The sequence below is a fragment of the Plasmodium vivax genome, chromosome 12, assembly GCF_000002415.2.
Source record: "Plasmodium vivax chromosome 12, whole genome shotgun sequence".
Classification (NCBI taxonomy): Eukaryota; Apicomplexa; class Aconoidasida; order Haemosporida; family Plasmodiidae; genus Plasmodium; species Plasmodium vivax.
In genome coordinates this window covers 855517-877878 of record NC_009917.1, presented here as the reverse complement: position 1 = coordinate 877878, position 22362 = coordinate 855517, and the positions used below count along the sequence as shown (strand labels likewise).

The following is a 22362-nucleotide window of genomic DNA, read 5'->3' as shown; positions in this document are numbered from 1 at the left end:
TTCACGTAGAGGTTTTTTATTTCCTTCGTCTTGAGTCTGTACCTGCGGGGGTGGCGAAGTCGACAAATGGGCGGCAAACTTGACAAGTGGGCAGCAAAGTCAACAAGTGCACAGCAAAGTCGACATATGGACAGCGACGTGGACAAAACGGGGGAGGGCAACCTGCGCTGCGCCGCTGTGGGGCGAATGCTGCAGTTTGACCCAAGTGTGCAGAACTGGGGCTTATTAGGTTGCCCTTAGTTGCTTTGCTTTGCTCTGCTCTGCTTTTTTTTTTTTTGTTTTTTTTTTTTTTTTTTTTTCCCTCCGCCTACTTGCGCCCCACGGTGTAGACGTCCTCCCTGAACAGGTCATACACGATGAGGGAGAAGTAAAAGCGCTTGATTTTGACCCACTCGAAGTTCTCGCAGATCTCGTCGATGTTGGTCCTGGGGGGAAGTGTAAACAGGCTACGTGTAAACAGGCTACGTGTGAAGAGGCTGCGTGTGAAGAGGCTACGTGTGAAGAGGCTGCGTGTGAAGAGGCTGCGTGTGAAGAGGCTGCGTGTGAAGAGGCTGCGTGTGGAGAAGCTACGTACGTACAGGTGTGTACTAACGGGGAACGCGCATGGCGCCATTAGCTTACTCTCCGCGCAGCACGTTCTTGGCGCACTCGGCGCACAGGTCGTCGTTCCGGCAAGCCTTGAAGCGCCTCAGCTTGTCCATGCTCAGGTCAAAGTAGTGGAAGATCTTGCGCACGCCCCCGCCCTCGGGGCCACTGCTAGACGTGAGGACCTCCTCGTAGACGTCAAAGTGGATTTTGAGCGAAATTTCCGAGTTGATGCAGAAGACGAAAATCATCAGCAGGACGTCCGTGGGGAAGCCTTCGGCGGGGGGGAAGCGGCGGTGTGTAGGAAGCGGCGGTGTGCAGGAAGCGGCAGTGTGTAAGCAGTAGTGTGCAGGAAGCGGCGGTGTGTAAGCAGTAGTGTGCAGGAAGCGGCGGTGTGTAAGCGGCAGACATCCATGGCCGACAACGCCGCTGTCAGCAATGCCTCCTGCGGGGGACCCACCTTTGACGTACACGTACTGAATGAAGGAGAAGTTGAAAATGAAGTCCAGGGCGTTGCAAATGGGGTGCACGTACGGAGAGACCTCCGTGCAGGCAATCACGTCGTCGTCCCTCAAAATGTCATAAACGTAAAAATCCAGTTGCTTGCTATTAATATTTACAAGAAATAAATATTTCACCAACTGCACAAACAAATGTTCAAACAGATTTGTATTCAACTGAGTATCCTTAAAAATTAATAAAATGGTTAAAAAGGGAAGAGAGAAAAAGGCCTTTGGTTTTCTTCTCTCACTGATGAATTCCTTCACTTTATAATTTCTGTGCAATTTTTTAAATAAATCTATTTTTTGCTGTAAATTACATTTTATTAGCGTCTCCACGTTAATGTACTGGCAGAGGAAGTGGAAGTCGAAGAGCTGCTCCATCTGATACAGATTGACGTTGTAGATTTTGGCGAAGAGGTAGTAGTAATAGCACTGCTCCTTCTCGTGCGGGATGATGATCAGCTTGTTTTCGAAGAGGTACTGGAAGGTCTGCTTCACCTCCTGCATGATTAGTTCTCTGCTGTGTAGTGTCGCGTGGGTGTGAAGTGCACTGGCGGTGCGAGGTGTGTTGCCGTGAAGTGCCGCGGCGATGCGAGGTGTGTTGCCGGGAACTGCCGCGACGCTGCTACGAGCTCTGTTGCCGGGAACTGCACTGACGCTGCCGCAACTCGCGCGGCTCCTCCTCTCCTCCCGCTCGTCCACCCTAAAAAACTTGAGGGTGTAGAGGAAGAGGAAGTCCACCATCTCCTTCTTCGTCTTGATCAGGTTCAGCTCGATGAACTCCAGGATGAACTTGCAGAGCTGGAAGTTGTGCAGCTTCGTCTTCAGCTTGCACGCGTCCACGTCGTCCTTGAGGATCTTTTCCATGTATGCCTTGTCGCACGCCGTCAGGAAGATCACCACCTTCCCGTCGCAGTCCAGGTCGTAGTCATGTACGGCTGCCTGCGCGGTGGGAGCGGCGTGAGCAGCGTGAGCGGCGGTGCAAGGGGCGGTACAAGCGGCTACCTGCGCGGAGACTTCGCTCCCGTTTAGCGCCCCGCCCACTACACTGCTTAATACACCACTTACTTGGCTGCTCACTTGGCTGCTCACTTCACCGCTTACCTCGGCGCTCACACCGCGCGCCTTCTTCACGCGGCCGCAGCGGCCCGCTATCTGCACGATCTGGTCCTTCGTCAGAAACGCATTGCCCAGCCGTATGCTCCGAATTATGACCGTGTGCACGTTGAAGTTCACCCCCACGGACAGCGTCGTCGTGCAGCACAGGCAGAAGAGGGTGTTGCTCCTAAACGCACCCTCCACTATTTCTTTCTCGCTCTTCTCCAGCTCCGAGTGGTGATAGAAAATCCCACTGAGGATTAACTTATCCACGTCCGGAATCTTTACGCTCAGCTCCTTCAGTTCGCCCACGAGCTTCACCCTCCTTTCGACCACCTCCCTCTTCACCTTGTAATTCCTGTTTTTCAAGTAGTACGGCAGAATGTTGCTTATGAAGGACGCCACCTGTTCGCTCTTCTTCTTCGTCGGGCAAAAGATCAGCACGTTTCTCTGCAGAATGAGTTCCTCGCTCAGCAGGTACACCAGGTGGTCCGGGTCCAGGTAGAACGGCGCTCCCAGCGTCCTCTCCAACTCCTTCTTGTGAATGTCTTTGTATATCGCGTTCTCTATCTTGTACAGGTACTTGATCTTTTGCAGCTTCTCCTTGCTCACGTGCACCTTGGCGTCCAGCCATTCGCCGATCTGGAGGGGGCGCCACGTAGGGAAAAAAAAAAAAAAAAAAAAAAGAAGCGAAATTGGTGAAGTGGGAAGTGAAATCACCTGAACGGTAAGGCGATTACAGCTAAGTAGCCAAGTTGTGTCACAAAATCGCCTGCACGGTAAGGCAATTACAGCTAAGTAGCCAAGTTGTGTCACAAAATCGCCTGCACGGTAAGGCAATTACAGCTTAGTAGCCAAATTGCACCGCAAAACCGCCTGAACAGCAAGGCAATTACAGCTTAGTAGCCAAGTTGCACCGCTACGTAGCCACGTTGCACCGCAAAACCGCCTGAACAGCAAGGCAATTCCCGCTAAGTCACCTGCACAGCAACCGCGCAGTGTAATGCGAAACGCACCTGGTCCACATTCGACAGCGTCGCGGAGAAGCCGTAGGCGCGGATGTTAAAGACGCTCTCGCAGTTCCGCTGGATGTACTTAATTTTCGTGAGCAAAGACTCGATGAAAAACCCCCTCTGCGTGTCATTAATGTAGTGAATTTCGTCGATGATGAAAATGTAGTTGCACTTTAAATTATTTTTTATAATAATGTTGAGGATGATGTTGGCCTGTTCATACGTGCAGAGGGCAATGTCGGTGGAGAGGCTGTACGAGTACCCAGTAAAATTGGAGCTGTTAAATTTTTTTATATTCAGAGACACTGTGTTTTCTCCGAGCAGCTTCTCGTAGTAGTCATTTTTTTCATTTATGAGGGACACCGTGGGGAGGGTTAATATAGCTCTGTACCCTTTGTAAAGGACCAGTCGGATGATTTGGATGTCGTATATGATGGTCTTTCCCATCCCCGTTGGGATGTTGAAAAGGAAGTTTTTGTAAAAGAAGTTGTTCCGTGTGGGGGGGTTCGCGTAGAGTACGTCCCATTTGTCGTCACGGGGGTGCGCATTTGGTGGTCTGCTCTGTTGGGGTGTTTCTCGTCCATTTGGTGGTCTGCTCTGTGGGGATGATGCTCGCCCATTTGGTGGTCTGCTCCGTGGGGATGCTTCGCTTCCTCCCTTTTCCTCACCCCTGTGCTTCAACTCCTCCAGGGGGGTGAAGAACTCCGCGTCGAAAAAGGAGTCTACGTTTGGGGGATGTCCCTTCTCAGGGGTTCCCTCCCCAGGCGTTCTCTCCCCCGGCGTTCTCTCCCCCGGCGTCTTCTCCTCCACCTTACGTTGCACACTGTTTTCGACTTGCTCGTTCTGAAGGATGTTCCTCAAGCAGTCCGCCTGCTCCTTGTACAGCTCGTAGATGCCTAGCCGGTTGTACTCGCTGCGGAGTGTGTGTAAGGGGAAGCGGCGAAGTTGGCCACTAAAATGGAAGTAAAGATGGCGAAGAAACTCAGGGGGATATGCTTCCCCCTCCGCTCACCTTATGATGGATCTCGGGATGCAATAATACTCGAACGTCTTTTCATCCAAATGGGCTCCGTCGCCGAGGTTCACCAGCTCATTGACGCTGCTGTACAGGAGGTTCACGTCGTGTATGCTCGACTTGGCGCCCGTCTCTAAGGGGGAAGCGGTAACGTGGAAAGCGGCAAAGTGGAAGGCGGTAAAGGGGGGAGGAAGCGGCATAGAAATGCTCAGCGGAGTAACCCACCACGGGGGGACCTCAACTTGGCGAAGTTTCCCCCCCGCCGCTTCGCCCCAATTTTGCAGACCTACTTGAAATGTTCAGCTCGCTCAGAATGCGGTTGTCCACCTGCACTGCGTCTTTGTAGTTCGTCTAGGCAAAAAGGAAAATCGCGCACGAGCGGAGGTGAGCAAGGCGGAACGTACGAGCGAAGGTGAGCCCTCACGTGTGTCGCTCTATCATGCACTCCTTCGCTTTACTAACGTTGGTGTAAATGCGGCCAGACAGGGACACGTAAATCAACTGGTGCCGGTGCCGGTACATTTTTTTCTTGTAGATTCCTAATCTGCTCGGCGGGGGAGGAAGGTGGGGAGCAGTGAAAGGTGGGGGAACCTTAATAGGGAGCATCTCACAAAGGGGTAGCAACCGAGGGGAGGCAGAACCCCTTGGTTTACGCGAGGTAGACAAAATGGGGAGAAGCACAAATGACGCGGAGGGAGAGGAGACGGTTGCAATTGGCTAAGTTACAACCTGTCCAGGATTGCCACCAGAAAAAAAATAAAATAATATAATAATAAGAAGACGAAGAAGAAAACAATTCAGGGTGGCATTACGCGCCCGGGACCCAGCGGCGTCCGCGCCGACCTAACCTTCTATGGCAGATGAACTGGTTTGGCTTTTTCTCCTTTTTGCTCTTGTCGGGTGGGAACATCGTTGCGCTTGGTTTTTAAAAGGAGGGGAAAAAAAAAAAAAAAAAAAAAAACTCCTATCACTTTGCATAATACACAACACACATATGCGTAAAAAAAAAAAAAAAAAAAAAAAGGGAAGAACGAATTTGCAGTGCAAGGTGTATAGGGGGTGGTAACCACAATTACATTTCATTTCATTTTGTCACAAATTCTTTCATTTGCTTGTGTGATGGGTGAGAGGCAGAGGGAATGTGAAGCTCGCGATAAGGTGGTACCAATTTGTTAGCGAGCCGTGCAGCTGCGGAGGTGGGGTAGGTCTTTTTGGGTTTTCTCCCCGCGGGGGATCTCCTAGGTATGTTCCCCTTTGCCTTTGTTTGCTTTACTCTTACTTTGCTTCTGCGTTGCTTCTGCTTTGCTTCTGCTTTGCTTCTCTCTTACCTTTTGCTTTTTTCCCCATTCGTCAGTGCAACGTGCGGCGAAGCTGCGTTCATCTGGTCGGCCTGGCTCGGCGCGCTGCGTTGTCCTCGCCTTTGCTAAAATCGTGCTTGGCTGGCTGCCCGGTGGCGCTGCCTGAGTGCATGTGCCTAATTGGCTTGGGGGGCGCCGCGCATGCATGCATGCACCGCCCGCGCGCTGGCCCTACCTCCCAAGTTGGCGCAAAGGAGCCCCAAGCATCAAGCATATACATACACGCCTGGGATGAGCATACCCGTGTGGAAGCGAGCATACACGTACGGATGTATGTACATGCAAGCGCCTGCTCGTGCGCGGATTGCACTGCTTTTCCCCAGCCTGCACAAAGGAAAGCTCCCCAATGGGAAAAAAAAAAAAAAAAAAAAAAAAAAAATAAACAACTTGGATTTTTTTTTTTTTTTAACCCCGTTGATGAATACAATGTGACCGCTGGTCCGGGGAGATACTTCCGCAGTTGGTGAAAGTAGCTCTGAGCTTGGCAACGGAGTGGGAAGGGGCGCTGCTAGCCACCGGAACGGTGACCAGCATTGGCCGCGTTACCCACGTTGGCCGCGTTGCCCACACTGATCAACGCCGAAGCGACGACGCCCATTTCCCACCGCGGAGCGTTTTTCCCTGTTTGCCGAGGGAATGCCGTCCAAGCGGGGGGCCCCGAGCAGGCGATCGAACCTACCCACTCGTATAGCCAATAGGCGAAGGGATGCACCAGCAAAATGGAGGAAGAGAGAGATGACCTCGCTGTGATGATGAGCATGATGGTATGATGCAAAAGGGGGGAACAGAAGTACCCAGGGGGGGGAGCACCAAAGGGGGAAGGGGTAACCTGCCCATTTGCTGGGAACTCCCCAGCTGAGATACCCCTCGTGAGATGCCCCCCCTCTCTAATGTGAGGATTTTTTTTCTAATCCCTTTTGCCCTACCTCTTCTACTTCTTACCCACCCACCACCTTCCCATGTCTTCCTTCCCACGCAGGAGGAGGCCTCCGAACAGAGTGTGAAGACTTCCTTCTTCGATGATGGGCAGTCGATGGAGTCCAAGAGGGAGAGGGAGAAAGAGGAGGCGGAGGAGGACCCCCCAGGGGTCAGCAGTGAGGAAATGAAGAACCAACCCAAAGTGCACGACGTGACTATTAGCAGCGAGGACGAAGCGGTTATGTGTGTAGACCTGAGGAGGAAGAGACGAATGAACCCCCATGATGAGTATTACTCTGTTAAGCTGCCCAAGTTTATAGGCGTGTGCCCCGATATAGGGGCGCTCCCTCGGCGGGCACGCGGTGAAGCGGTATACTCTAACGAAGCGCTACACGCCGGCGAAGCGGCACACTCCAGTGCAGCAAAAGCAGCCGCGCACGTGGTAGACTTAACCCACTCGGCGGACCAACGCAACGTGAATGACCTCGAAGGGGAGGGCCGCCACCCCCAACTGGCCAAAAACCAAAAAGCGGTCATCTCCTGGCACTTTGATGTAGACGCATATAATAGACAAAAGCAGAAAAGGGAGACACATGCCATGAAAGAGGAAGGGACCAAGAGAGAAAAACAGCAATGTGATCGAGGGGAAGATCCACACAAAGGTTACGAAGCGGTAGAAGTGCACTCGGAAGGAAGCGACTTGTCTCATTTGACCGATGACAATCTGTCTGACTTCTCCAGCGTCGATGAGCTTTACCAAACCTACCAGGTGACTCACAAGTGCGACGACCTGATGAGCCTTCCATGTGACGACCCAAATGAAAAGAAAACCGCTTTATGCCGCAACATGGAGTTCCTAGAAACCAATGCATTCATCGTTCAGTATGAAGATGGCAAATTAATTTTCTTTATTAATGAGAGGCCATATCTTTTGGAGTGTGACAGGGAGACCAATTATCTGATCGAGCTGTCCGAGATGAGCGTCATGCCCATCCACTGCATTTTGGAGAAGAAGTTTTTCCTCAAGGCGATCACTCGGGAGGAACAGGGGGGGGGCCCTCAGGGGGCTGCGCCGCCGGGGATGGTCGACGTGTATTACTCGCTGCACGGGTGACGCGGTGAAGCGGTGAGGCGGCGAGGCGGTTGGACGTTTGGGATGTTGTTGGGGGAGTTACGCAGGGCCCCTCCGTTTGGACCCCGTTCGCGCCGCCGTCACCGCCTCAGTAACATTTAAGCCGATTAAGTTGACACTTCCACATGGGGATAGCATGTGTGCCTCCCCGCGTGTTCCCCTTCGATGAAGGAGGATGTGTGAAGAGATATTATTTTTACTCCGTTCCATTCGTTTATTTATTTTTTATTTTTTATTTTTTTTTTTCGCACGTTGGTTTAACCATGCGTCCCCTGGCCTTCCGACCCATCGCTCATCCCCCGGAGGTGCGTTTTCGAATGGACAAGAAGTTTATCCCACCGTGTGAGTCACACAGTGTGTTGTAAGTTGGCCGCGAAGGGGGGCGTATTTTGTCCCATTTGGTTTATTTGGCCTATTTGCCTTATTTGGCTTGCTCGCCCTATTTGGCTGTTTTTTTTTTTTTTTTTTTTTTTTTTTTTTGCCTTCATAACTGAAATGGCTAGCTGCTTCCCTGCGAACAAAAGGAGCAACGCTTTAAAAGGTTGCCTTGTGGCACTCTCCGACTGCTTCTTCCCAATTTTGTGTAATCGACCTAGGGGGGTCACCAACATGGCGAGTTGACACAGCTGGCACAGTCGGCGCTGCGGAAAAGACCATCTCTTTTGCTTCACCAAATGGGGAGGGCATCACCGCAGGAAAGAAGAACCACTGAAATGCCTCTCTTTCGAGCAGTGCTCAGGTTCGCGGCGATACCTGTGTGGATGCGTTCAGTGGGCAGGACGATGACGTCGGCTCGTTGCTGGGAGGAGGGCTCCAACGGATTGCCCCTAATCGCGCGGCACACAACGCAAACGGGAAAAAAAAAAAAAAAAAAAACGGGGAAAAAACCGGAGAAAAAAAAACAGAGCAAAAGGGAAGAAGGAAAGAAGGAAGAAGCAAAATAAAATGAGGTGAAGTGAAAGGAAAAATCATGCCGCACTCTTTGCATGCCCCCACCGCGCGAAGGGAAAAGCTAAAACGATACGGCATACAAAACTGACAGCCTCAGTTGGCCGATCTTGCAAGTTGCCTATCACTTCAAATTTCGCGTGCGTGCTAGCTCATAAAACTGGTACCATTCGGAAGTGCTCTCCTGCCGCAGCCGCAGAGGGGACCGACCCACAGGGAGGAACTCGCCACCCTCCAACTTGGCGCACGCGCGCGTGGGCACGGGCGAGCTTCAGGGGGTCTCCGTCCAACCGCTAATCCGTTAGTCCGCCAATCTGATCACCCGTCCAGCCGCTACTCAGCTAATCCGCTCACGCACCGATGGAATTCATAAAGGAGCAGTACAACGCCATTTCGCTAGAACTTAAGAAGAACTTTAGAAACCCCCGAGATGGCATATCCCACGTGCTGAACGTAGTGTGCTTGCTGTTGAATGCCTTGATGATTTGGAAGCTACTCGTCGTGCTTACAGGTAGGACAGCCGCGCGTGTGTGTGCACATGCAGTTTTGTGCTAATTGGGGGGCACCACGTGATTGTGCTGTTTGGCGTTCCTTCCCTTCTTGCGTCGTTGCGCCGCAGGGAGGGGGATAGTCTTCACCTTGCCGCACATGTGAAAGGGAAAAAATATATGCAACTGGCATTTTTTTCTTACGCCTTTTTTTTTACGCTTTTTTTTTTTTTACCTTTTCCTGACCGTGCACACCCCAGGCTGCGAATCCCCAGTTGTGGTTGTCCTGAGTGGCAGCATGGAGCCAGGCTACTTCAGAGGAGACACCCTGGCGCTGTGCCACCCGCCGAGCATCCACGCAGGCGACGTGGTCGTGTACCAAATAAACGGAAGAGACATCCCCATTGTGCATAGGATATTAAACATTCACATATCGAAGGACAACAAATTTCATTTGTTATCAAAAGGGGACAATAACAACATTGACGACCGAGGGCTCTATGAGTCCAACCAGTATTGGCTAGAAAACGAACACGTGCTTGGCCTCTCAGTTGGATATGCGCCATACATCGGAATGCTAACCATATGGGTTAATGAATACCCGATCATGAAGTGGGGAATTGTGTCACTCATGCTGTTTATGATTTTACTTGGGTACGAGTGAATGGGGTGAAGTTTTTTTCTTAAAATTGCCAAAGGAGGGGAGTTTTTTTTTTTTTTTTTTAACCTGACTGTTCAGGTGAAAAGAGGTGTTTTTATTTTTTTTTATTTTTTAATTTTTTTTTCCCCCCCAAATGGCTAGCTATTTTTGTGTGTTCTTCACCCCATCGGAAACGTCTCCTTTCTTTCCGTCTTAAAGTTGAATAAAACAAATGTTAATCATTCTATTTTGTAACCTTCACCACGTTAGGGACATGGACTGATGTGTGCGTGTTGGTTGTCCGTCTTGTGTGCTGTGCCTTTTCCCCATCGGTTGTTGCTACTGGTACATTTTTGTCCCTGCATCGGTGCCTTTCTCGCTTTTTTTTTTTTTTTTTTTTTTTAACCGCAAAAGGGGCACGCGATATGGACTACGCGAACGAGTAAAGCTGCCCTGAAGAGACAGTTAAGTGAACTTTTCACGCTAACCGTTTAAGTGTTCGATAAAGGGAAATACAAATGGTGTGCCTTTACGTACAATGGGAAAGTGCTAATTAGAGCATTCACAAAAGTGTGCATGCGCACTGGCAAAATTGGGAGCTTCCCTTTTTTTTTTTTTCTATCACCCATATGTGTGGACATGTGCATTTTGCTATGTACCTACACCATGTGTCGCAATCATTCGAATGGGGCCTCGTGGGTGTCTCCACCCCCCCTGTGGAAGTGCAAACGTTTAGCGCCTCCTCGTCAAATGTTCTCGCCGAGTTGGCTGATCCCTCCTAAACGTATGAGCGTGTCAAAATGTGAAGCTGCAAAAATTGTGGCTGCCAAATTTGTGAAGTTGTCACTTTTGCGAGTGCGAACGCTGGAGCGAGACCCCCCTATTCTGCACTGCGTTGTGGTGTTTAATTTTTCCCTTCACTTTCGCCGTTACGCCAACCGTTTGTTAAAAGACAACCGTTTCTTCTTAAGGGAGCACATATCTTCTCTCTTTCGACTAGCCACACGTTACCACCTGGTTTTTCTCCTCCCCCGCAAAATGAATAATGGACACCTTTTCATCCTGCTGGCAATATTGACGACGTGGGGAAGCAACCCCCATTTCAGCCGCACTGCTGAGATTGAGAATGACAAAACGGAGAGCGCAGTAAGCTCAAGTGGGATTTTAAAAAACGTCGTGAAACATGCCCCCAAAGTGAGTTCCAAAGAAATAGAGGACAGCGAAATAAGGATAGCCAAAATGGCACACGAAGAGGAAAACAAAAAGTTGCAAAAAATGGGAAAGTGTGCAAAAGATTATACATTACCTTGCCCAAAATTTTGGAAAAAAAAAATTATGAACAAGTCAGAAAATATTTGCATAGCTAGCTCGACGTACAACGGATTTTGCAACCCCAGTCAATCCTTCGACAATTTTACACAAAATGAAAAGATAAAATTTGAAACAAGTTGCAACGTCGAATGGGGATGCAAAAATGTCGTGACAGATGCATGCGAAAGTGGGAAAAGAAATTACAACGAGCCATGTCCTGAGGGTTTCATCTCCCAAAATGATAACACTTGTGCGGCTGACCTGACCGTGTATGATGGCCTCTGCAATGGAGAGAAGATAGACTTTACCCATCTCACCAGCGAGGAAAAACAAAACTGGAGTGTTGCCTGCGAAGCGTATTGGCCCTGTTACGTCAACTGTGAAGCTCTCTCCGTGTGTCCTTCCAAGTGGAAGCAAATAAATTCTTACGAGTGTGCCCCTCCTCGTAGTTACAACGGGCCATGCAAAGACACCAAGAATTTTAAATTTTTTAATGAACGCATGAAAATCAAATTTGAGGACAAATGCAAAGTTACTTTTGCGTGCACAGAATTGTGTGAAAAAAATTATCTGCAGGAGTGCCCCTTACATTGGGGGGAAAAAAATGGCTACTGTTTGGCTCCACCATCTTTCAACTTGTGCGAAAGGAAAAAATTTCCCTATAGGAACTTAACGCAGGATGAGAAGAAGCAGTTCGAGGAGGAGTGCTCCGTTCAGTGGCCTTGTCGAGAGAGCCCCTTTTGCGAAATGGACTGGGCCGCTGAGTGCCCCCTGAACTGGGTGAAGGAGACTCCCCGGGAAGGTGCCAATCGGCAAGGTGGTAACCAGCAAGGCGACGAATACATCTGCACTGCCGACTCATCCCTGTACAGCGGGAAGTGTGCCTTTATTTCCCTCCCGAATGGCGCCGACGAAGAGGCCAAGCGGGAGTTGGCTTCCACGTGCGACACCCCCTGGCCGTGCTCTTCTGCAGGAGCCGCTTCCGACGCCGCTTCCAACGCCGCTGCCGAAGGAGGTCCTCTTCCCCCGTCGGATCGCAAGAGAGGAGAACGGCGCGGCCGCGCGACCACCAACGGCCCCGTCACTCTCAAGGGCGGCGTGCGCGCCAGCGCTGGGCCCGCCTATCGCGTGGTCGACGATCAGGGGGACTTGCCCCTCGCGGATATTATGCGCTGAGGAGGGGTAGCGGCTGGACAGCGGCGCTCCTCGGAAGCGCTCCAAAATTGTGTAGCACCCCTGTGTGGGTTCCCCTCCCTTTTGATGCTTTCGCCGAGGGATAGTTGCATCCCCCCCCCTCAGCCCAAATGGGGCATTGGGAAAAGCATTTTACGGCTCGCCCCTTCAAATTAGTGAACCCTGTGAGAGGAAAGTTTCTCCACTTGTAACTCATCGTTGTGCGGTTCGACCTGTCCACAGACAAAACAGGTTAGCACTGTGGGTATAACTGCCCCACGCGAAAAAAAAAAAAAAAAAAACACACAGCCTATTTTGCACACATTTTATGTGCAAAAGAAACTTGGCATTTTTTTTTTTTTTTTTTTTTTTCCCAACAAAGGTGTACTTCTGTAAAGGTGGCACATTCCACTGGTGGTATTCTTCGCTGCCATTTTGAGGACCCCCTCTCCCTTTAGCGCTGCTTCGGTTGGGGGGAGGCGTCACTAAAATGCTTCGGTCGGGTTTACACCCCCTGTGGGCAATTTTCCCACGGCGCCGAAACCCGACGCCATGCGCCCGTGGGGTTATTCTCCTCCTGTTCGACGTTTGTCCGGCGCCCCACGTGTTGGCGGCCCCTTTCGTCGACCGTTTGGGGCGAATGCGCTGATGGCGCTTCACAGAAGGGGGTGAAAAATCAGCAAACAGGCGAAGTAAAAAAAAGGAAGAAAAAAAAAAAAGAAGGAAAACGGCCGATGGACCACTTCGCACTGCGCAACTCTTCAAATTTCCCCTTTTTAACCACCATGCACGTGGAAATGCACAATTTTGGCGAAAAAAAAAAAAAAAAAAAAAATACACTTCTCCAATTCGCGCTGCGGCTACTGCGTGAAGGACGCCTAAACTGACAACACGCAGGCGGGTAGCAGAGCGGAAGCAGAAGAGAAAAAAGAACAACACAGGCGTGCGGCGCGGCGACGCAGACCGGCCGAAGGACGACACCGTGGGACTTCGCGCCGGCCTCCCGCACCCGCGGAGTTAGCAACAAAGTGGCAACCGCGCCACGTCCAGCAGCACCACGTCCATCTTCACCCTCGAGTCAACGCCGGGGAGGAAGCGGTACGGGGAAGGGGCACAGAGAACGCATCACGTAGAACGCAGCGGGGGCGGAGCCTGTCTCGAAAAGGTAAAAACACCGCAAAGAAATACACACCAGCAAGGTTGACGTCAATCGAGCAACACCGCAGAGACGCTCCAGAAGCACGTTTAGACGCCTCCCCAGGCTGCAACGTTAGTGGTACCGCACCACCACCATGGCGAGCGCAACTCACTCGGACGAAAGCAAGCAAAACGCCAGCGGGAAGGGGGCCACTTCCTACGATGACTTCATCGAATTGAGGAAGAGAATTATCCTCAAGGAAAAGGAACTTTTGGGAAAAAAAAAATTTCCAGAAAAATTGCCAGAAAAAGCAAGTGCGAAAAATGGAGGGGAAGAAACTGCAGCGAAGGAGGAGGAGGGAGGAGGAGGAAGAGGACAGAAGGGGAAGGTCATGTACAGGTCCTTTGACCAGTTCTACAAATATAAAAAAGATTTTGAGGAGCACGAGGTGCAGGTGAAGAGGGACGCGATGAAGTCCCTCCGCAAGTGCGCCGGGAGTGGGGGTGGCGGCACTTACGTAAGCGGTGGCAATGACGCACACGCTGCTAGCGATGTACACGCTGCTAGCGATGTACACGCTGCTAGCGACGTACACGCTGCTGACGAGGTGCCCACTGCCAACGACGCGCACGCTTCTACCGAGCAGGGAGACCGCGGCGACCACCGATACTCTTACATCAAACTCAAAACGGAGAGACAAGGCACCGTCAAACAGCTGAAGGAGTACTTCCAGAAAATCCAGCAGGACCAAGAGCAAAGGAGAAACAACGAGCTGCTTCTGAAGAGGGACAAGAAGGGGGCCACAGCCGCTGCCGACGAAGGGAACGAGCGTGCAGTGAAAAGCGGCAACACCGTTTTGGAAAGAGTGGAGAACGAGAAGAGGTGCGACCCAATTGAGCATGACCTTGGCACGACGCTTCACCTGTGCGGCGGCGGGGGGGACGCAAAAGCGGTCAGCCAAGTGGAGAGCCAACCGGACGGCCAAGCGGAGAGTCAATCGAACGGTCAACCGGATAACCAATCGAACGGCCAACCGGATAACCCTGTAGAAAACCAACCGGACCGCCAACTCGACCACATGGACGTGAAAGAGCTGGAACTGCTCTATAACCTCATCAGCGAAATGAAGAAAAGCTGCAGCAACGGGGAAGACTACATCGCCAGTTTGGTCCAGGACCTACACACCTCCAATAAGAGGCACCTCGTTCAGAAGATTCTACAAATACTCAAAGCCGTTGACAGCAAAATCACCTCCGAGCAGGGCAAGAACTCATTGGAGCGGAGTGCTGGCGAAATTGGAGGAGACACCGCCAAACAACACACGAACGTTAGCACTTTGGTAAACATGCAGAGTGACAAACGTGTAGGAAATGAAGACAAGGCTTTCCCTGAAGGGGAAAAAAGGAGTGCAGGTCATCCTAAGGGGCTCCCAAAAGGGACTCCCAATTGGAACAGTGTTTGCAAAAATGAGGAGAGAAAATCTCCACCGATGAGAGGTGGAAGTCCCATTCATGTAAAAATAAAAAAGTACAACGAGGCAGTGGAGGCAGGATATTCCCAAAGCGGTCGCTCCTTAGATGCGAAAGCAGAGGTTGAAAGGGGAGACGGGGGTGCACCGCGCACAGTGGAACGGGGAAAGGGCCCAACCAAGGGGGGGAAAAGGACAGACAAGGAAGACAGTGGAGCAAAGGGGGCACTTCAAGAGGGGGAGAGCAACAAAATGGGCGTCGCTCCCAGTGATGAATCAAACAGCCAGTCAAAACATCCCAACGATAACGGCAGCTCCCTCCATCCGAATGGAAGCACAGCCAAAGGTGAAGCCAACCACGCGGGAAAGTTTGAGTGGTTTTATTCCACGATGAAGGATATATATAGTGAGGATGGCGAGGCGGGCGATGAGCCCAGCGGTGGGACAAGCGGTGAGCCAAACGGTGAGCCAAACGGTGGGCCAAGCGGTGGGCCAAACGATTACTCAAGCGAGGGTAGCGAAAACGACGACCTCTTCACGTGGCTAGAAAACAGAGATGTTGAAAACGTCTTGAGTGGCAAGAAACGGAGTGACGAGGGGGAGACCAGCGAGGAGTCAGGACTTGTCCCCGTCCCATGAAGTCTGCACTTATGAAGTTGGAACTGACCCGGTGTGCACGCGCATGCTGTGCTGAAGCGGGAGGCGCATAACTGTGCAGCCGAGTCCCTCCTATTGCTCTGCATTTGTTCATTTGTGCGTAGAGCAGTTGGTGTAGGAGTGCTTCCCACGAAGAAGCGCCTCCCACGAAGGAACGGCAACATTTAATTCGCTTTTCTTTTCCCTCTCTTTTTAAATACGCACCCAACACACACACACACCCATGCTGCTTCCCCAGTGAAGCACCCTGCACAGCTTTCTCAACGTATGCTTCCCCGACGCAGACGTTTTAAACTCCCCCAACCCAGTTGACGCGTTGCAGCAACTGCGTATCTTTAACAATTGACTGTCTTTAAAAATTTGTCACTTTGTAGAGTCACGTGTTCGGCTGGAAGTGAAAAGGGTGCGCGCCTTCGTTCGCGTGCGTGCGCATGTGGGTGTTTGCATGCCGCCATGTACGCACGTATTATTACATATTGCTTTGGCTTTGGCCTTGCCTTTACCTCTGCATTTGCATTTGCCTCTGCCTGTGCGTGGGCGTCCCCCTGCCATTTGCTCAAGGGGAAGACCCAATCAAACGTACCCCTTCCTGTTCATATCGTCTTCTTGGCACTTCGATCCAATTTCTTGTCCGTCCCTTGCGTTCCCTTTTTGCTTTTCCTGAAGGGGGAGCAGTAAACGTGTGCGGAGTCGCGGTATGAGAAGAACGCAAAAAAGCGGGCAAGCAACAGGTGTGCATTTATGGAACGTGTGTGGTATGAACGGACAGGCGATTTACAATAAAAAAAAAAAAAAAAAAAAAATATTAACACAAAATGGCTAGCTCGAACGTTACAACAAAAATAGCTAGCTCGAATGTGGCAACACAAATGCACACGTTTTCGCCCGCACAGCGTAGGGCGTACCTCATGGCGGAGGCGTACAGCAAAATGCTCCCCGGGATGTACAGAATCAGGACGAAGATACAAAAGTAGTAAATGTCAATTTGGAAATTTAAATTGTTGGGCATGGAGTAGGGGTAGGCCCTCAGGAAGGGTGTGGAGTGGATGTTCTTGAGACTCGCTATGGTGCACACAACTTCGGAGGTGATTCCTATTGGGTACAATATTAGGGGGACTGCCACGATGTGCGGGGGAGAAGGGGAAAAGGGGGAGCATATGTGGGATTGTGTGCAGATGGAGGGAGTCTCTTTTGGGGGAGAGCGCAGCAAAGCGCTCCGCGTGGAAGTCCTGGCGAAACACACCGCTAGCCACGGCCAACCGCCGCACGTACGCTTATTTCGGAGGGAGGCCAACAAATTGACGTGAAAGTTCAGCAGGTTGAGGGAGTAGAACAGGTAGCGAATAATGTCGATGATGGCCCAGGCGATTAGGCAGGAGAAGATCCACTGGTTGTTTTCGGGCAGGTAGTTAAAAATGAGGTAGACGACGAAGAGGCGGCTGCACACTTGCGTGGTGACGATGCCGACCACTGAGTTGATGAGGCCTGCGGGGGGGGAGAAGCAATGTGGGGGGAGCAACACAGGTGGTGTAAAGGCCAAACGCGGGGTGCAAGACTCACGCTAGGCATTTGCGCAGGCACTTTACACAAACGTGTGCACTCGGTCGAACGGCGCCCAGCAGCCCAACCGCCGCCCATCCGCCACTCCTACCGAAGAGCGTGAACAGAATCTCCAGCACGGCCAGCGACTGCGTGCCCGTTATCAATTTTTTGTAGTTGGGCCAGAAGCTTTTTAGGGGGTACTTCTCCTTGTTGATGACATGTTGCAAGGATACGAAGAGGACGGTGAGCCAGAGGGAGCAGCACGCCACGTTGTAAACCAACATGCACTTGTTTTTCACACCCATCTTAGCTACTCGTGTGTGCTTGTGTCCGCACGAAGGTGCTGGTCAAGGGTAATTATCCGCCTGTGCGTGGGCGCTACCTATGTGCAAACTCGCCGTGGCGAAATGGTACTTCACATTACTAAAAAAAAGAAAAAAAAAAAACAAAGGGCAGGGCAAAGGGAGAGGGGACAAACGCGGGGCGCGCGAAGCCGTCGAGGTGAAGAGGGGGGTAGGCACTAAGTTGTGGAGTGCCAAGCAAAGTCGCGCAAACGGATTGTCGCTGCGGGGGGATGAAGAAAAGCTACAAATGAATGACCTCAGAGGAGAGAGAACTGGGGGAAGGACAAAAGGGGGGGAGCAAGGATGAAAAAGAAAACGCGTGAACGGAAAAAAAAAAAAAAATAATAAAAAAAATAAAATAAAATATAAAGTATAATATAAAATAAAATATGAAAAAAAAAAAAGAGAACTTCTCCCCATTTACGTTATTTTTCTCTAAAGATTACAAACCAAATGGGAAAAAAAAAAAAAAATCCTAAGCACAGTATAAACATATGCACAAAACTGTGTTGGCCGTTTGGGCGCCGTGCTGGCTTCTCCCTCGAGAGTGAAACACGCGAGTATAGCTCCCCTCGGGGGAAACGGAAAGGCCGTTTTTCTTCCCCTAGCCGCAGCGGGACGAGATGGAAGCGAATATCCCCACAAGTGGGACGCACCTGTTACACATACACATAGGCAAAAATGTGTAACCCGCAATTTTATTCTGCTCATTGGAAGAACGCACCTACGGTTGGGTCTCCTCATGTGCAACTGGGTTGATACGCGTGCGGTGCAACGAAGGGCTGTGGGGGAGGGCATACGCTCCCTTGCCGCTGGTTCGACTCATCATATCATTTGCTCCTCCCCGATGGGGGAAGCACTCCGCCACGCTATGCAAGGGGGGTGACCTACTTAGTGGATAACTTTTCAATTCGCTTTTTTTTTTTTTTTTTTTTTTTCCGCGCACGTTCGAACATGTCGGATGTGCTACTCCTCACAAGGGTTACAAAAAAAAAAAAAAAAAAAAAGGGGAAAATTTTTTCTCGCAATTTTAAAAGGGGTGCACAGTTACCACTACTGCTATGCACCGCGGTAGAAGCGCAGGCCGCACTACTGCCCAACTGCTGCCCCGTCCCCGGTGGGGGGAAGCAAAAAAAAAAGCAGTAGCCGAGCGTGCCACTTCAACTGGCTGCAACATCCGCAGCGCCGACTTGGCCTGCGTCGGCCTTTCCCCCTGCCGCCTGCTCCAACTTGCGCTGCTCGCGCAGCTTGCGCTCCTCCCGCTTGAGGCGGCGCTCGGAGGTGGCCTTCTCCCGCTTCAGGCGGTCCAGCTCCTTCTTCACTAGGTCCTCCTTCTTCTTCTTCAGCGCACTATTCTCCACCAGCGCCACGGTCAGGTTGAACACAGGGCAATCCTCCGTGGAGTCCCTATCCTTGGTGAAGAACCCAATACGCTCGAACTGGATAGCTTCTCCCACGTTGCAAGTGGTGGCATACTTCTCCACGATTCCCTGGTGAATCTGTAGGGAGTTTTTATTGATGTATTTTCTCCACCCCAGGTTGTTCCCATCAGCTTCGCTTTGCTGTTCCACGGGGGGGGAGGAGGTTTCCTCTTCTTCCTCGCAGCCGTCTTGCTTTCCCAACTGGGTTGTGTAATTCTCCATCAGCTTCTCCACGTCCTCCTGGTCGTCATTGGACGACTCTGGGTTCGGCTTGGTAAACAGCTTGTCGTAGATTCTGAACTGGGCGCTTTGCGCGTTCGACTTGGCTACCCAGTGGATGGTGGATTTTACTTTCCGCAAGCTTTCGGGGCAGCCCTGGTTGGGGGTAGCGGCGGACGTACCGCTGACTCCGCCAACGCCGCTGACACCGCCGCTACCCACGCCGCTCTTACTCTCCGGGTCGTACGTGCACCTGAGCTCGACGACCCTGTTGGTGGCCGCATCCCGGACGACCTCGTGGCACGTGATGCAGAAGGCGTACCTCAGTCGAACGGTCCGGTTGGGGGCGAGTCGATAGAAATGCTCAGGGGGGTTCTCCAGGAAGTCCTCCTCATCGATGTAGATCTCCTCTTCAAACTTCATCATCCTCTGCCCCATGGATTCATTCTTGGGATGGTTCAGAGCACTCAACTCGTGTAGCTCCTCATTGTCCGGAACAAAATTGGTAATAACAACCTTTAGGGGCTTCAAAATGGCGAAGAGTCTCTTGGCCTTCTTATTCATATCCTCCCTGGCACAAAGTTCTAGTAACTCATAGGAAATGATATTTTCCCTTTTTGCTACACCAACTTTGGCACAGAAATCCTTGATGGCTTCTGGGCTGTAGCCTCTCCTTCTCATCCCAGAGATGGTAGGCATCCGTGGGTCATCCCACCCATCCACGTACTTTTCATTCACCAAGGTGAGGAGCTTCCTTTTGCTCATCACCATGTAGGTTACATTCAGTCGAGCAAACTCAATTTGTCTCGTCCTGTAAATGCCCAGCTTCTCCTGAAACCATTCGTAGAGCGGCCTATGCGTTTCAAATTCGAGGGTACAAATAGAGTGGGTAATTTTCTCAATAGAATCTGACTGCCCGTGGGCAAAATCATACATGGGGTAGATGACCCACTTGTCTCCACTCTTCGGATGCACCTTATGCATAATGCGGTAGAGGATCGGGTCCCTTAAGTTAATATTCCCAGAAGCCATATCTATTTTTGCCCTGAGGACCCTCTCCCCTTCTGCAAACTCTCCCTCTTTCATTTTCCTAAAAAGGGTCAAATTCTCCTCCACACTTCTTTCCCTAAAGGGAGAGTTCACCCCCGGTTGTTTTAAGCTGCCTCGATTTTCCCTAATCTGCTCAATTGACTGGTCATCTACGTAGGCATCCCCCTGCTTAATCAATTGGATGGCCCATTCGTATAGCTGGTCGAAGTAGTCCGAAGCGAAGTACAAATGCTCATTCCAATCGAATCCCAACCACTTGACATCCTCCTGGATAGATTCGATGTACCTCACTTCCTCCGTCACCGGGTTGGTATCATCAAACCGTAGGTGCGTCCTCCCTCCATACTTCTCCGATAGCCCAAAATTCAGGCATATACTTTTTGCATGACCAAGGTGGAGGTAACCGTTCGGTTCAGGTGGAAATCTCGTAATCACACACGTGTGCTTCTTCCTCTTCAAATCGTCTTCTATAATTTGCTGAATGAAGTTGGTGCTGGCAAAGGAGTTCATGTCTTCCTCCTTTATGGGGAAGTTGTTTTTGGAAAGCCACGCGCCCAGGTGGGGGTACTTGTTCCCCTCCACTTGATCCACTTTGGCTTTCTTAAAAATGGAGAAAAGAAGGAAGTCCAGGAAGCTCAGCCTCTCCTTGCAGAACCCCTTCTGCAGCGCCATTTCGGCCTCCACCCGTTCGAGGAACTGCTCGTCCACGGGTTTGTCGCTCGCCAGCCGCCCCTTCAGGAAGAACTTCAGCTCCTCCGCGTAAAGGGCATCAATGCGGTGGTGGCACGACACATCGCTAATCTCACCGCTAACCCCGCCGCTACTCTCACCGCTGATCCCCCCGCATGCCAGCCGGAACAACGCCTCGCACACGTTGATTTCGCTCAACACGAGCTTCTTCCCATTCAGCAGCTCCAACAGCACGCTGCTCCGCAGGCTGCTGTTCTCGCTTATGATCAGGCACGTGTTAAAGTTCAGCTTCACCCAGTTGTAGAAGTAGAAGAAGTTGTCCGACAGCTCGGCTTTGTTCCGGATGTATATCTTCTCTACGTTCTCCATCGTTTCGAAGTGGGAAGCACACTGCGCGGAGAAGCGGTAAAGTAATCTTTTTTTTTTTTTTTTTTTTTTTTTTTTTTGGATAGGCAGGGCGGTCACCCGTAGGTAGACGTCACCACTTTTTGCCTCTGATCAGCGTAGGGCTGCCAATAACCGCGACGAGTTATCACCCTACTTGTGCAAAAAAAAAAAAAAAAAAAAAAAAAAGCGAAGAGGAAAATGCTAAGGATAAAATCGAGGAAAAAAACGGAGCGGGTGTGGCGATTTCTTCCACTCAGTTGTGTGTTGCAATCAAAGTTCATTTTTTTTGCACGCGGCAATGATAACCTCAAAATGATAACCTCAATGGTTTCTTCGCAAAAGTGTTTGCGCTTTGTGGAGGCAGAACAGAACGGGCATCGCAGGCGTTCTCCCTCCGACGGTAGGGGAGCAAAATGCACACGTGCGTTTAGTAGAGCAGTTTCAGTTTGGAAGTTTAACTTTAGAACTTTCCAGCGCAGCAGTTCACCTGTTAACCTCTTCGCGCATACCTACGCTGCAATTATGTGCAGATTTCGCTCACATGCGGTATGCCTACTGAAGCCCTCAGTGGTACGCCCCTCCGCACCCGGCGCGTATGCCTTTGCATAGCACGAAGGAAAAAGTATGAACCGTTCAGGTGAAAAAGGGCACTTTTTTGGCCAAAAAAAAAAAAAAAAAATAAACAAGCAAGCATACGTTTGGCTAGTAGGGGTTGCCCTTATCGCCGTATCGTTCCAACAGCTGCGACTTTCCCTGTCGTGCGTTGCACGGGTATGCCCAGCTCACTGCGATTTTTCACTTCTTCGCTTTTTATTCCTTTTATTTGCCTACCATTTGCGCCTTGCCTTCCCCGCCGCGCAATCGCCCATGTAGGCGCGGAGAAGCGGCGCAATTATTTTTCAGCGCGTTTGCCTTTCGGCGCGTTTGCTTTGCGGCGCCAAAGTGTCCCTTTCGTCACCAGCGTGGGTGCAGTGGGAAAAGAGCAGCGCCTGCCCCTTTGGCAGCCATCCCCCCATCGCGGTGTATATATTTTGTTCATCCTTGGTCCACCTGTTACGTATCTCCCGGGAGGCATAAAACGTAAAAAGCCTTTTTTTTTTCCCTTCAACGTTACGCCTTATAATATGCATACTTCTTTTCCTTGTTAAAAAGGGGGGTATAACCCGTAACCCCCAACCAACGCTTTGGAAGCTTCTTTTTTTTTTTTTTTTTTTTTCCCTTTGGAAGCACCGTACCTTCGTGCGTCAACCTTTAGCAATACATA

At 50.9% G+C, this 22362-nt stretch overlaps 7 protein-coding genes across 7 annotated transcripts, besides 22 other annotated features; 4 read left to right on the top strand and 3 right to left on the bottom strand.

The window, feature by feature from the left end:
* Positions 1 to 384: 384 nt before the first annotated feature.
* Positions 385 to 420: a microsatellite.
* Positions 421 to 617: 197 nt separating this feature from the next.
* PVX_082490 (helicase, putative) lies at positions 618 to 5124 on the bottom strand (the record flags this gene model as incomplete). The annotated part of the gene is made up of 9 exons (XM_001614049.1): positions 618 to 859; positions 1046 to 1605; positions 1801 to 2030; positions 2193 to 2828; positions 3203 to 4112; positions 4212 to 4347; positions 4505 to 4565; positions 4677 to 4758; positions 5063 to 5124. The coding sequence occupies 9 exons, from the start codon at positions 5122 to 5124 to the stop codon at positions 618 to 620; spliced, it is 2919 nt and encodes a 972-aa protein (XP_001614099.1).
* Positions 1289 to 1314: a microsatellite.
* Positions 1451 to 1502: a microsatellite.
* Positions 2330 to 2405: a microsatellite.
* Positions 3516 to 3616: a microsatellite.
* An 842-nt stretch (positions 5125 to 5966) lies between the features above and the next one.
* Positions 5967 to 6004: a microsatellite.
* A 262-nt stretch (positions 6005 to 6266) lies between these two features.
* Positions 6267 to 6296: a microsatellite.
* Positions 6297 to 6446: 150 nt separating this feature from the next.
* Positions 6447 to 7604, top strand: PVX_082495 (hypothetical protein, conserved; the record flags this gene model as incomplete). The annotated part of the gene is made up of 1 exon (XM_001614050.1): positions 6447 to 7604. One exon carries the CDS (start codon positions 6447 to 6449, stop codon positions 7602 to 7604), a length of 1158 nt encoding a protein of 385 aa, XP_001614100.1.
* Positions 6559 to 6578: a microsatellite.
* Positions 7515 to 7545: a microsatellite.
* Positions 7605 to 7763: 159 nt separating the features above from the next.
* Positions 7764 to 7785: a microsatellite.
* Positions 7786 to 8930: 1145 nt separating this feature from the next.
* Positions 8931 to 9722, top strand: PVX_082500 (microsomal signal peptidase 21 kDa subunit, putative; the record flags this gene model as incomplete). The annotated part of the gene is made up of 2 exons (XM_001614051.1): positions 8931 to 9081; positions 9319 to 9722. 2 exons carry the CDS (start codon positions 8931 to 8933, stop codon positions 9720 to 9722), a joined length of 555 nt encoding a protein of 184 aa, XP_001614101.1.
* Positions 9366 to 9469: a microsatellite.
* Positions 9723 to 10490: 768 nt separating the features above from the next.
* On the top strand, positions 10491 to 12185 carry PVX_082505 (hypothetical protein, conserved; the record flags this gene model as incomplete). The annotated part of the gene is made up of 1 exon (XM_001614052.1): positions 10491 to 12185. The coding sequence occupies exon 1, from the start codon at positions 10737 to 10739 to the stop codon at positions 12183 to 12185; it is 1449 nt and encodes a 482-aa protein (XP_001614102.1). The 5' UTR covers positions 10491 to 10736.
* Positions 12026 to 12050: a microsatellite.
* Positions 12186 to 12240: 55 nt separating the features above from the next.
* Positions 12241 to 12302: a microsatellite.
* Positions 12303 to 12682: 380 nt separating this feature from the next.
* Positions 12683 to 12708: a microsatellite.
* A 766-nt stretch (positions 12709 to 13474) lies between these two features.
* Positions 13475 to 15427, top strand: PVX_082510 (hypothetical protein; the record flags this gene model as incomplete). The annotated part of the gene is made up of 1 exon (XM_001614053.1): positions 13475 to 15427. The coding sequence occupies one exon, from the start codon at positions 13475 to 13477 to the stop codon at positions 15425 to 15427; it is 1953 nt and encodes a 650-aa protein (XP_001614103.1).
* Positions 14818 to 14838: a microsatellite.
* Positions 15059 to 15120: a microsatellite.
* A 582-nt stretch (positions 15428 to 16009) lies between the features above and the next one.
* On the bottom strand, positions 16010 to 17396 carry PVX_082515 (tyrosine phosphatase, putative). Its single transcript, XM_001614054.1, has 4 exons — positions 17097 to 17396; positions 16718 to 16930; positions 16351 to 16561; positions 16010 to 16105 (listed from the first exon to the last, which is right to left on the bottom strand). The coding sequence occupies exons 1-4, from the start codon at positions 17290 to 17292 to the stop codon at positions 16039 to 16041; spliced, it is 687 nt and encodes a 228-aa protein (XP_001614104.1). The 5' UTR covers positions 17293 to 17396; the 3' UTR covers positions 16010 to 16038.
* Positions 16622 to 16681: a microsatellite.
* A 1076-nt stretch (positions 17397 to 18472) lies between the features above and the next one.
* Positions 18473 to 18511: a microsatellite.
* On the bottom strand, positions 18492 to 21080 carry PVX_082520 (glutaminyl-tRNA synthetase, putative; the record flags this gene model as incomplete). Its single annotated transcript, XM_001614055.1, has 1 exon — positions 18492 to 21080. One exon carries the CDS (start codon positions 21078 to 21080, stop codon positions 18492 to 18494), a length of 2589 nt encoding a protein of 862 aa, XP_001614105.1.
* Positions 19321 to 19360: a microsatellite.
* Positions 19436 to 19480: a microsatellite.
* Positions 20036 to 20070: a microsatellite.
* A 553-nt stretch (positions 21081 to 21633) lies between the features above and the next one.
* Positions 21634 to 21655: a microsatellite.
* The last annotated feature ends 707 nt before the right edge of the window (positions 21656 to 22362 follow it).

Bases quoted from the DNA above. Each gene is read 5' to 3' on its own strand.
- PVX_082515 (XM_001614054.1), bottom strand. From the start codon at position 17,292: ATGGGTGTGAAAAACAAGTGCATGTTGGTTTACAACGTGGCGTGCTGC. The intron at 16,931-17,096 runs GTAGGAGTGGCG...CCCCCCCCGCAG, and splicing joins GATTCTGTTCACGCTCTTCG to GCCTCATCAACTCAGTGGTC. The intron at 16,562-16,717 runs GTACGTGCGGCG...ACATCGTGGCAG, and splicing joins GGCCTCCCTCCGAAATAAGC to TCCCCCTAATATTGTACCCA.